This window comes from Camelus dromedarius, chromosome 15 (assembly GCF_036321535.1).
Source record: "Camelus dromedarius isolate mCamDro1 chromosome 15, mCamDro1.pat, whole genome shotgun sequence".
NCBI lineage: Eukaryota > Metazoa > Chordata > Mammalia > Artiodactyla > Camelidae > Camelus > Camelus dromedarius.
In genome coordinates this window covers 43,790,981-43,803,449 of record NC_087450.1, presented here as the reverse complement: position 1 = coordinate 43,803,449, position 12,469 = coordinate 43,790,981, and the positions used below count along the sequence as shown (strand labels likewise).

The window sequence follows — 12,469 nt, the reverse complement described above, 5'->3', positions numbered from 1 at the left end:
GGGGTCTCGTGGGAAATGGTCTTTGTGCTTGACTTCTCTCAGGACCTTATTGGGGTCAGAAGTACTGGGCACTGTGAAAGAGACAGTCCCCATTTCCTTGGGAAAAGAAAAGTAATATATTTCCAAGAAAATATTCATCCATCTTGCTGTAGTATTAAAACTATATTTTCTCTCTCCAGGTAAGTGCTTTCTGTTCTTGACAAAGAGGACCCAGGCCTAGCTTCCCTCGAGTCTCTTTGTGTCTTAGCCCCCATCACTCAGGATGCAAGGACCACTGATGTCTCAAATGCTCCATGAGCCTGGTGTGCTGCAGGGACTAAATCTTCACAGGCATTAAACCCCGGGCCAGGTTTATCTGGGCTCCCTGTCTTTGGCTGCTCAGAGCAAATTAACTGCTCCACTAATAAGTCCGCCCAGAAGCAGACAGTTGGCAACGGGGGGGGGGGGGGGGGGTTGGGGGAGGGGTGCATTGCTGTCTAGCAGGGCAGAGTATAGCCATTTGTATCCATCCTGGGCAAAGAACGAGTTGGAATCAGGGTTTTTTCCCCACTTTGCCACTTGCCGCACTTTCTTTGGCAACTGGACACTTTTTGGGCAGTCGTGGTGATGGGTGCATCCTGTCCAGCACGCAGAGAATTTTGTCCAGTATTTCCCAAAGCCAACTGTGGGATGGAATTCAATCAGATAGGTCTAAACAGGCTTCTTTATCACAGGAATTATCAGTCTTTGCTATACACTAATGTCTATTGAGAATCAGTAAGAGGGGAGTCTACTTGGCTCTGAAGTTTGACCAGAGATTCTTTCGAGCACGTGTGTGTGTATAGCACCTCAGGGCTTTGGCACTCCCTTCAGGGACACTGTTTAGACCAATGTCCTACTTTCACAGGTGAGACAACAGGCCCAGGGAAGTGCAATGATTTCTTTGGTCACAGTTCCTGTGGGGTTATTTCCAAAGGATTATACACACACACACACACACACACACACACACACACACACACTAACAAAAGACATAATAACATTGATATCTGGTCCCTTCCTAAGGAGCACCTGCATTTAGTGATGAAGAATCACAGGAAGTAGGGGAGGAACTGTTTCACCAAGTGAAAAACAGAATAGGGATATATTTAAAAACTGATAGACCTGAGGGTGAGAGGGAAAGATGAAAGGAAGAAACAAAGAATGCAGACAAAGAACAAAGATATTAAAAGCGGCAAAAATCCATTTTCAAGTGATGAAGACATGAATGATGCTGGGGCCCTCACATTTCTGGCTCCTGGCGTAGCTGACAAAGTGTCCCTCCACACATTTTGGAGCCAGGATTGGTATTTGGCAAAATCAGAGCCAAAGATGAAAACCTAAGCTTTAGTTGAAATCAGAGGTTCTCAGCTCTACACTATGACCTCTAACATCCAAGGAGCCACCAGTGTCCTGAGCATCTTCTCTGGAGCCATTACCTACAGGATTACCATGTTTCAAATAGGTACAGACGCTATAGTGGTCAATGACCGCCACCTCTAATAAAGAGATCGCTGACTCCTTCATGGCCTTTGTCATTATTGATTGAATCAACTGATACTAAAAGAGCAGCTACTAGCCTATATCTGGCATATATTAAATCCACAATAAAAACTTGTTCAATAAAGAGAAGGTCTGCAAAGTTATTTTGACATTAAAAGATTCCTTCCTTCCTGAAGAGGTGGGATCCTGGGACCAAATGATGTTTTTGTCTGTACCCGGGAATTTCATTTCCATGACAGACAGGCCCAGGCACCCCTTCTGTCCATCACGCGTGTATGTTATTATTTCATGTCAATACGTTATCTGAAGCTGGAGACTCTTAGACCGTCTCTGAGGTCCTTCCATCCTGATGGTCTATGGAACCCCGGAGTCCCAGGGATGGCAGGAAGTGAGGACAGAGAGCTCGTCGGAGTCTTAGTGCCCAGTCAGGTGTCTGCACACAGCAGGTCATCAGGGAAACCTGGAGAGACTCAGGGGCTTCAAACAAATGAATCAGGTGCATTTCAGGCCTTTGAATCCAGTGAGCTCCCCAGCTTGGAGGTACAACTACCCCCCCCCCGTGTGTGCACCTCCCCAGCCCTGATGCCCATCAGCCAATCCTTCCCTTCTTCAGCACCTGTAGGATTTACTGATATTAGCCCCTCTGTCCGCTGTATTCTCACAGTCAGCCTGATCCTCACTCTACCGATTTGGATTCTGTGGGTCAGAGAATCCACGCAGGATGCCCAGCAACCTCCTGACCCCCTCCCAACTCCCTGCCGGTGGGAAGCTGCCGCCACAAACATATTTGCATGGGGTCACTCTGGAGGGCTGTAATCTGGTATTTTAAATCACCCCGCATGGGCAGGTATCTGAGGAAGGACCAGCTCACTGGGACGGGTGGGTGTTCTGGCGTGGTGAGGAGGATGACTGATGTGCTACCAAGATATGGAGGCATGGTTGGCAAAGAAAGCCACACAAAACAAGAGCACCACTGAGAGTTTTTAAAGGGCAGATTTGGTGGGTGGGATCCTGACCCCCAGAAGCAGCTCTCCCAAGTGGAGTCGACTGTCTCCTGGTTGTGGGCATCCCACGGGCAGTGGCTGCAGGTAGAGGTTGGAACTCGGCTGCAGGCTTCTGCTCTGAGCCTCCTCAGGGTGGCCCTGGGGCAGGGAGGTGGTTGGAGATACCAATGATCTGCCCTTCCTCGCTGGTGCATTAAGGGAGAGAGATGCCTTCGTCTGCAAGACAGAAGTCCCCTACCGCCAAGGTCCTTGGACTTGCCAAGTGACGGGTTCCCAGATTCCCTTTACAAGGAGGCCTCTCCTCTGCATGCATAATACTTTCTTGTCTTCAAGCCCCAGGCATGTCCAGTGGGAAAGCCAGAGCTATGTCTCTTCCCAAAGTGTGATACCCCATTTGACCTCTTCCAGAAGCACCACTGAGAATCTCAGGGCACAAGGGCTGAAGGTTCTTCCTTGCTGGGTGGTGGTGGGAAAGCCAAGGCTGGTGCCCAGACCCCAGCAGAGATGCCTGTGGAGCTGACAGCATTTGCTCTCAATGACCCACCCTGGCCCTGGCATGCCATGGCTTCCCAAAGAGGACCCTTGGGATAAACAGCACAGGAGGCCAGAGAGAGCACAGAATCAGGAGCCACAAGTCCTGAGTTTTAGTCCCAGCTCTTCCACTTCCACTGTGTGGCTTCGGCAGATCCCATAACCTCTCTAAGCCCCTGTTTTCTCGTCTCTAAAATGGGGTGAGATCTGCACCGTCCACTTCATAGGGCAGTTTTGAGAAACGTGAAAACTATGAGGAGGATGCTGACAGTGCCGACGAGGACGGTTATGAGGTGGGGTTAGCTTTCTCCCCTTGTCCCCCCGCCCCTTTTTCTCCTGCCAGGTGTGCTCAGGGGCACACATCTTTTCAAGGAGTTAGATCGAACTGCTCTTAGATGCTGAGATAGGTCACCCAGAGGCTTGCAGAAGAGTGTGGTGGCTCCCAAGGCTGTGGTTTTTAAACTGAGCCTGACCGACTAGGGAGCAGGTGTGACCTTTCAAGGTTTCCATCACCTCTTTGAGTCCTTGTGAGAATGTCCAGTTCTGGTTTTGCTGTAGCCAAGTGGCTATCAGTCTTCCTCTGCTTTTCTCAGGGTGGAGAGGCTACAAGTCTTCCCTGTGGTCCTCATAGTCCAGCAGCAATTCAAGGAAGCCAGGTCCCAACTCAGGGGTCTGCTCTGCTCCAGTTCCCAGAGCCTGGGGCCTCTGAAGACCCCAGCAGTGACAGGAGTGGGCAGCTGGACTCTGGCTCTGCCCAGTGCACTGTGTTTTATAAATTAGAATCACCTCTGAGCTGTTCTAGTCCAGCCCACAGACTTCATGTTGCAGATGATGAAGTTAGAGGGGGTTGGCTGCCCTGAGCCACATGGTCATCTAATGGCCAAGCAGGGCTGGGCGTGAGTGAGTCCACCTTGGTTACTTCACTCCCCCAAGCTCTAGCCCTTCAACCATAACACATATGCAGCACCTTCCTAAACATCCCAGAACTTCATTTCGATAGTAAAACTACAAGGTCAGGGCATCCCCTCTTGAGAGACGAGGACAGTGGGCACAGAGTGACCTGCCCTGAGTCGGTTGGTTGAGTGAGTGACATGACTGGCACAAAAGCCCCTCTGTGCTTGTCCCTAGTTTGGTTTCCAGAAACAGCAGGTTATAAAATGGATTCAAGCTGGAGAAGCCCTTGCACAACCTGGTGCAAGCTCCCCAGGGCCGCTCAGCCATTGGCCACCTTCTGTCCCTATGCTCCCGCCCTTCCCCCAGAGCCAAGCCCAGGGGCTGACTCCCTTGGTCCCACTGAGTATGTTGATTCCCAGGCTGCCAACCCGGGCTCCGTTCCACCCCCTGCTCCGTCCCCCGGCACAGCCCCTGGAAAAGGCTGGTTCTCACTCACCGGGCGAGGGCGTGTCTCCCGGAGGAAGGACTTGAGGTCTCCTCCCGCCATGAGCTCCAGCAGGATAAACCGGGGCAGGGCTTGCAGGCTCACCCCAATACAGCGCACGATGTTCTGGTGGTTGAATTTGCTGCAGAGCAGAGGGGAGTAACGGAATTTAACTGAGCTGAGTCTGGGAGAATCTGACGTGGGCAAAGCTGGGTACAAAGTTATGTTTTCACTGTCACATTATGGAAATGCATTCTGTAAACGTGGGGAGCAGGGGTCCCATGCTGAGCCTAAGCAGCTGAGAATCTCATTGCTGAGCAGGTGGAAGAACCAGAGGGCAGCGGCTGCGGGAGTTCATCTGCATGAAAGTACTTAGTTGGAGATAGGAGGATGCTGCCTGTGCGAGAGCACTTGGATGAGAAGGTGGTATGGGGGAGAGGAACACGTCTTTCTCGGAGGCTGGTGCTTGGACGTGGGCTAGGATTCACGTGTGGGTTCTCCGAGGAAGCCTCAGGTGGAAGCTGGAGGAACTGCCTCCCTGAGGGACTGTGGGAGACCTGCCAGGTGACCACGTGCAGAAGATGGAGGAAGAGGGCCACTGCATCCTGCTGTGGCTTCTGCATGGGGGCTCTGAGATTTGGGTTTTCTTGTTAACATGATCCTGTTAGGACACAAAGGGCAGTGGGGACGGGGAACTCCACGTGGGCGCACGCACGTGGAGCTGAGAGACTGGGTGAGGGCTGCCCACACGTAACGCTGGTTAGTCACTGTCAAGCAGAGAGACTCAGTGATGTGTGTTAGTCACTGTCGAGCAGAGACTCAGTGATATGGGTCTCCTACTGATGCAGTGCCTCAAACACCCCTCTGGCCTCGCTCCCTCTGCCACTTATGCCAGGGGGAGACCCTGGCCCATCTAGCCTGTCAGGATGTTTCACACTCCTGGGAGGCCAGGAGCCTGGACAGATCTCAAGATCGAACATCTACCGTCAGGGCCCCAGATGCGGCCACTCCCATTCAGGGGTCCCAGATCCACCAGCTGAAGGGCCAGGCCACCTGGGTGGACGAGGGGGTACCCCCATCATGCCAGGGCACATTTCCTCTACTTGAGAGCTGAGAGCTGGGGCTGGGAGGGAAAGACCCGGTGGACGAGCCAACCGAAGGAAGGTCATACTGCCAACAGCCAGCACGCCCCATTCCTTAAGAAAAAGGAGGGAGGCCCAATGGCTGACACAGGGGTGCAGGCTGAAGGCAGAGTGATACTGACTGGATTATTAGGCTGCGAGATTCTTTTTCTGTGACAACCAGTTGGGGGCTGTTCCACCCTGGCAAGATGTGCTAAGAATTTTGGGGCGTCTCCTGCTGGAGAGGAAGAAGTACACTGGAGGACAGCCCGGCCTGCCCTGGAGGCCTGCCTGTAGGAACGCCTCATGCTCCTTACAGGACCGGGGTGGTGTGAGGTGTCTCTCTGTGCTGTTACCTGATGATCAGGGCTTCCATGAGGAAATCCAGTTCGTCCTGTTCAGAACACACCTCGGGCAGCGTCTGGGCACAGAAGGGGAGGGTGGGAAGGAGGAGGAGGCTGTGAGCCATAGAAGTCAGAGGCTGTCAGCAGAGAGCTGCGCTTACAGAGACCTCAGGACAAGGTCAGGCCCAAAGTGAGGGAGCCGCCTCTTACCTTTACAGCCACTTGTAGGGGGCTCGGGTCATTGGGCATTCCAGAAACCTGACCTTCATACACCTCCCCAAACGCACCGTGGCCCAGACCCCTGTGCAGAGGAGAAGGCGAGATGAGGCAGGGGCAGGGGGGCTGGTGAGAAAGTGGCCAGGGCACATTTAGTGGACACACACAAGGAGCAGGGGGTCACACACACATTCAAGAGTAATGTCCTCAATCTGGCTTTGCTCTGCAGTCCTAGGCCTCTATTGCTTTATCTGGCAAGAAAGGTTCCAACTGGGGATTCATGATATTGGCTGGACATACCTTCAGTGAATACTTACTGAGTCTCTGATATTTGCCAGGGACAAAGAGGTGAATGGGACATGGTCCTGCCAGAGAGGCTCAAACTCCCTGGGGAGGGACAGATGGCTGGCAGACACCTCCTGGCATGTGCTCAGTGAATGAGAGCCGAGTGCACAGGGTGCTCTGGGAGCTGGGAGGGTGGAGAGGAGTGAGGCCTGGGGAGGGGTGCTTGGGTAGACTTTGAGGCTTGCCCTGGTTTCTCTCATCTAGGCCTCCTCTCATTGTACCAACCCCATGAATACATGGGGTGCTGAAACAAACAATTAAACACCCACCTGCAATGGCCCTGAACATGAAACCTCCCCCCGGGAGGGCGGGGGCTATCTCAGGGATGGCTTTGCTGGCTTCTTGTTGCCAGAGGACTTGAGGTGCAAGGATGACATCCAGCCCCTTAGAACTCTCCCCTCCCTCCCTCACCACCCCTGCTGCCCCACAGGACAGTGGTGGGCACTCACCTGATGAGGGTGATGTTTTTCCGAGGCACCTCCTTCAGGTCACTGATGGAGGAGGTCTTGCCAGCAAAGCAGTAGTTGGGGTTGTAGTCGGTCATGATGGTGGAGGTACGGAGTTTGCTCAGCTTGTACTCAGGGCTCTGCAGCTCCATCTGCATGGCTTGTAGCTCCTGGTGCTTCCGGCGGTACACTGCAGGCAGACGGAGGTCACCCGCAAGGTGGCCCCAGGCCAGGTAGCCAGGCCATCTCCTCCAGGAAGCCTTCCTGGATCTCCACTTCCCCCCAGGGATCTAAATTTATCCACCACACTTGGTCATACTAACAAAATGATTACAGGTGTGAAAGCATACCTTTAACTGAAAGATTAAAGTAAATGTAAAGCTTAAAACCATATGAATGTAAAAGATTTATCACATTATGCAGGGCCACAGGCACATTTGTTTGGGTCCTCTGAGAAGCAGACCCAAGATGGGATTAACGTGCAAGGATTTTATTAGGGGAAACGCCTGTGAGAGAACTTCAGGAGGGAACAAGGAAGGCTGGGAGAGCCACCAGACCATGTTGAAAATCTGACCCCTTGGGAAGGACAGAGTGAGGGAAGGTTGAGTAAAGATCCTTGACAGCCGTTCAGTTTAAAGAAGCCCCAGCAAGGCTGCTGGGAAGTTCTGGAGCCAAAGAGGCCATCAGAGGAGTCCCATGTCTCCAGGAAGCCTTAGTATCTCTGCTACGCCCAGGCACCAAGTGGAGCAAACATGGCCATGACTTTGAGAGTACAGCTGGGGGTCCAGTCACCTGTGCTTCCTACAGTTGAAGCATCACCAAGCCACATAGCTGGACAACTGCCACAGAGTGCAAGGCCTCTATTCTGGGTCTAAACTGGTGCCTGAGGACCTGAGTCCTAATCCTGCCTTTGTTACTTACAAGCTGTGACACTAAGTGACACGTGACTCTTTGATCTCAGTCTCCTTCTCTAAGCCAGGACAGTAACTCTTGCCCTGCCCCTAAACCCCCACTCCCTAGGGTTGTGATAATGAAATGAATTCAACAGCATAAAATGGTTTTGGAGAGTTCTAAAGAGCTCTCCCAGTGCAAGTGACCAACATCAATGTTATTACTACATAAGAACATTCCATAAGGCAAACTGCATGGTAGGTGATTCGCAGGGTGGATTCTGCATTTAAAGCTCAGCCCCCACCACTTACGGGCCAGAGCAAGTGAGGCAACTTCTGTGCACTCAGTTCCTCCTCTAGGAAATGTGCCAGCTGTGATCATAGGATTCTTTGAGGATTTAGTGAACTAAAATGTGTCAATACCCCCGTGTGTGCGACAATGGTATCAAGGATGGTGTCATGGGGGTCACACATGCTACCATTCCCCCGTCCTCCCAGATCCCCTCACCCACGAGGGGCTGGCCTAACAGTGCTGCCTGGAGTCCAGCTTTGCCCTCCGCCTCGCCTCAGGTCCCTGCCCCCTTGCCCCAGGTTTTTGTGGTGTAAGAGCCTGGCTGGACCACGCTGAGCCTTCTGTGACCGGCAGATCAGCGCCCCTTGGCTCACAGGCCTAACCGGAAATACTCAGAAACCAGCTCCACACTCTCTGCGTGGGGAAGACGGGGCTGGGGGCGCGACCCAGGGAGTGAGCCAGACTAGAGGAGGCTGCTCTGATGAGAGATAAAAGTGAGGTCTGCAGTGCGGGCAAGCTTCAGCCATGGTGTCCTCCTCCGAAGAGTGCCCGGTCCGTGAGCGGCCAGGAGGCTATGCTTGGGGCTGAGGGTCAGAATCAGGGGCTCCCAGGAAGCAGAGCTGTGCTGGGGGTGGCAGGCGGGGGGCTTCTGTTTTGGCTCCGCCTGAGCCGTGCTCATCACCACCCACCCAGAGTGACACCTCAGTGTCCGTGGCACAGCCTAAGATGCTATTCCGTCCTGCCAGATCAGCCTTCCCTGCCCCTCTTTGTCAGTGCCGGGGCTCTGGTACACTCACCGATCATGATGCCAGAGAAAGCCAGGACGAGGGCGGCCACAAGGGCAGAGGTCACGACGGAGAGGATCAGTGAGAGAGGCAAGTGGGGCTCCGGGGTGGGCGACACTGGAAGACAAGTCCCCACGAGGCACAGATGACCACGCTGATTCTCCTCTGAGATGGCCTCAAGTCAGAAATCCCCTCCCCAGCCCGGACAAAAGCTGCCCACTCCTCCCCAGCCCTGGACACCTTGACCAGCATCCTTTTCGGAGGACCAGGCGTGAAGCAGGAGCATCCTGGCTTTACAACTTTCAACAGAGCTTTTGCAGGGAGGGCGTATGTAACAGGGATAAATATCAAATTATGGACAGGGATCCAAAACATCTCCTGCATATGACAGGATGAGGATGAAAGGTGAGCCAACGGTGGCTACAGAAGAGATTCAGGCGCCTTAGGTGACTACAAACTCGGTGCAGCCCAACGACAGTGTGCCCATCAATAACATTCTTGAGGCTGAATTGATTCCACATCCCTGGAGCACTGGGTCCAGCGCTGGGGAGGGAGGGCTCGGTGCACGCTGGCACCGACCACACTGAGGCACTGTCCCCGGTCCCAGACACTGCATTTCACAAGGGACAGTGACAACTGGAACACCTGCAGACGCGGGATGCTGGGATGAAGGGGAGATATAAACCTGTGTCCCACATGAACGGATGGAAATAAACAGCTTTTTTGATCTGGAGAAGACTCAAGGAGGAGGACGGCAGCACTGTCCTCAGACACCGCGCCGGCAGTGCTGCTGCAAGCAGGGAGCCAGGGAGTGGAAGCACAATGTCTGGTTCCGTAACTCCCCGATGGGACAGTTGCCTTGGGGGTATGCTGGGATGCTCCAGTGGGGATGGGCTGGCCCCTTGCTGAGGATGTGGGGGTTCACACCCTGGGTTAGGGGTGAGACTAGGTCATGAACTGTGACCCCTTTCACACACAGGTCTCTCTGCCCATCGTCAGAGCACTAGTGCTGGGGGCAGACGGGGTGTCAGGAAGTTTACAAAACTGCACCTGAGGTGTCTCAGAACCCTGGAAACCAGCTGTGGCTCAAGCTCTGAGACCCCCTCTCCCACCCCCTTACCGATGCAGGAGACGCCGTCCTCAGCCAGCACTGTCCCGTGGTCACAGAAGCAGATGACCTTGTGGCTCTCGGGGTCCATGTGGCACTCATCTACCTCACAGTGGCTGCAGTTCAAGTAATGCTTAATATTCACCTCCCCGTGGCCCTCCATCACTGGTGACAAGGAGGGAGGGTCAGCCTCAGTCAGAGGCTGTGAGGGCCGCCCTGCACCCCACTCCCAGGCTCTATGCTTTGTCTTCAGCTGATCAGGGTGGGTTCTCTGGTCCCTGTTCCTGTGTCCTACTGCCCCTGGAAGCACAGCCTGTGCATGAAAGTCCCTGATGTATCTGGTGAGCAGAACTCAGAGGACATGTAGGGGCATTTTTGTAGGCAAGGGGAGGGCCCACACGAGGGACATTTGGGTTGGCTGCTACGGGTACAGGGCCTATTACTGTTGAATTTTCTAGGACCGCCTGCCCAGTAGTCAGTCTTCTGCCTCTGGGTCCATATCAGATCACACATCCTGATTTCCAGAAAACTTGGTGAGAGGAACACTAGGAAGATTTGCCTGCAAGGGACCCACAATCATGCCTTTGTATCCTGGACTCACATCAGTAACCCCGAGGTTTTAGCTGGGAAGAACTGGCCTAAGGAAGCTGGTTCTGCCACCTGGTGGAGTGGGTACCTTTTAAAGCTGGGGTGTACAGGATGCCCAGGGGATTGATGAAAGAAACCCCGTCCTCCCCATCCATCTCAGGGTCATTGTTTGAGGCTGCGTTGCCACCTGTGGCAAACCAGAGAAGAGTTTAATGCAGAGAGGTGGGTGCCCAAGTCTTAACACACATGCACATCAGTGGGGCATGCAGTCGGGCAGGGAGGGGCCCCAGGGGCAGGGGCGGTGGGGAGGGAAGGGAGGCTCAGGGCACAGGGGCTGCACTTGGGGCTGGGCTCAGTAGATTTAGATGCTCAATAGTGGGTGTATGGGGCACTTTCTCCTCCAGGTCCAGGCTAACTCTCACTGGGGTCTCCACCCTTTTGCTGGGGCCCCCCAGGAAGCAGTCTATGTGAGCAAGAGTTGGAAGAGTTCTAGTCTCCACAGGCTGGGTTGGCCCCTTGGCCCCTCTTCCAGGCCGGGGCAGCAGCACAGGGGAGTGGCTCTCCTATTCCATGGGGTCAGGGTTGGGATGAGGGGATGGGTCCCTGTGCCTTCAGGCTCCTGTCCCTCCTTTTAGCAGGGGCTGGGTTATTTTTGGGCTCCCCCCTTGGGCTCCTCCCACCCACCCAGGGCTTGGAAAGAAGAGCATCTGGTTAACACAGGCATCTTATACACAGCATAAAGCAAAACATAGACAGAACATCACAGTGCGTGCATGCATCGTGTCCTAATCTGTAGGGGTGGGGGAGCCATCATCTCCCAGCCTCTCAGCTTCAGAAGGCTCGTCTGCTCTGCTCAGAAGCCCAGAGGAGAACAGGGCTAGGAGCCAGCTGCTTGCTGAAGGGCTGGGCTGGGACTGCCCGCAGCTGCCCTCAGGAGGAGCGCCCATCAGTACGGGGAGTGGTGCCCTTCTGGAAGCTGGTGGGCTGGGGCAGGGGAGGGAAGGTGGAGAGTCTCTGAGGCCAGAGTCCGCAAACCAGGTCCTTAGGGAGCCGGCTTGGCAAGGACTTGGGCCGGGCCTTCCAAAGGGAGGCACAGGGCAGGGTAGTCTGGCCTCCAAGGTTCTCATGCCAGTGTGTCCTTGGAGGCGACTCAGAGAATAGTCTGGGAAGCCAAAGCCCCTTTATCACCGGCGTTGGGGGAGATCAAGGATCACATGGGATCTTGATGCCGTCATTGAAACCTCGAGGCAGGATGCTGGCTCGTGAGCCAGCACCCTGCCTCTGGCTCATCTGGTGGGGCTGGGAGGAAGGCGTGCACACAGTCCACACTTGGGGCGGGCCAGGGGCGGGCAGGCGGGGGTCAGTTAGAGGACAGGGAGGGGAGGTGCCTAGGACTAAGAGGGGAGGGGAGTGACACCTTGAACACGAATCATCTTTACCTATATATCCTCCGCCTCCTCCACCTGAGGAGCACCCCCCTCCACCCCCTCCGAAACCCCCTCTCGTCTCCCACCCCCACTTCTTCATGGCCTGGGGGCAGGAATGTCCTCCGGTGGCACCCTCCAGCAAAGACTTTCCGGACCAGAGCAAGGAAGTGTTATCACTCCAGCCACCTCCACCACCTACGGGAAGAGATGGAGAGAAGTCTCAGTGAGGACGCTGGCTAGGTTCAGTCGGCTACTCGGTCTGGCAAAGGAAGCAGGACTCGTGTGCTTCGAGGGGAGCTTTCCCCAGCTCCAGCACTGAGGAGACCAGTCTTCAGGGGGGTCTGGGGGCTTCAGAGTCCACGGCTGGAAAACCCAGGGTATACTCTTTGCCCTAGGGAGACCAGCTTTGGCCACAGGTGTGCATGTCCAGATGGAAGCACGCCTCATACCCCTTCCTGTCAGGCCTCTGGCTC

The 12,469-nt window shown here is 54.5% G+C and overlaps 1 protein-coding gene across 1 annotated transcript in view; it reads right to left on the bottom strand.

Annotated features, from left to right (window-relative positions):
• The window catches only part of ALK (ALK receptor tyrosine kinase), a 679,224-nt gene that overhangs the window by 40,714 nt on the left and 626,041 nt on the right, over positions 1–12,469 (bottom strand). Inside the window, exons 16-23 of the mRNA XM_064494637.1 lie at positions 12,009–12,191; positions 10,658–10,756; positions 9,994–10,146; positions 8,886–8,990; positions 6,910–7,096; positions 6,110–6,200; positions 5,912–5,976; positions 4,447–4,576 (exon numbers count right to left, since the gene is read on the bottom strand). Coding sequence (XP_064350707.1) covers positions 4,447–4,576; positions 5,912–5,976; positions 6,110–6,200; positions 6,910–7,096; positions 8,886–8,990; positions 9,994–10,146; positions 10,658–10,756; positions 12,009–12,191 — 1,013 coding nt within the window. The remainder of the gene's footprint in view (positions 1–4,446; positions 4,577–5,911; positions 5,977–6,109; positions 6,201–6,909; positions 7,097–8,885; positions 8,991–9,993; positions 10,147–10,657; positions 10,757–12,008; positions 12,192–12,469) is intronic.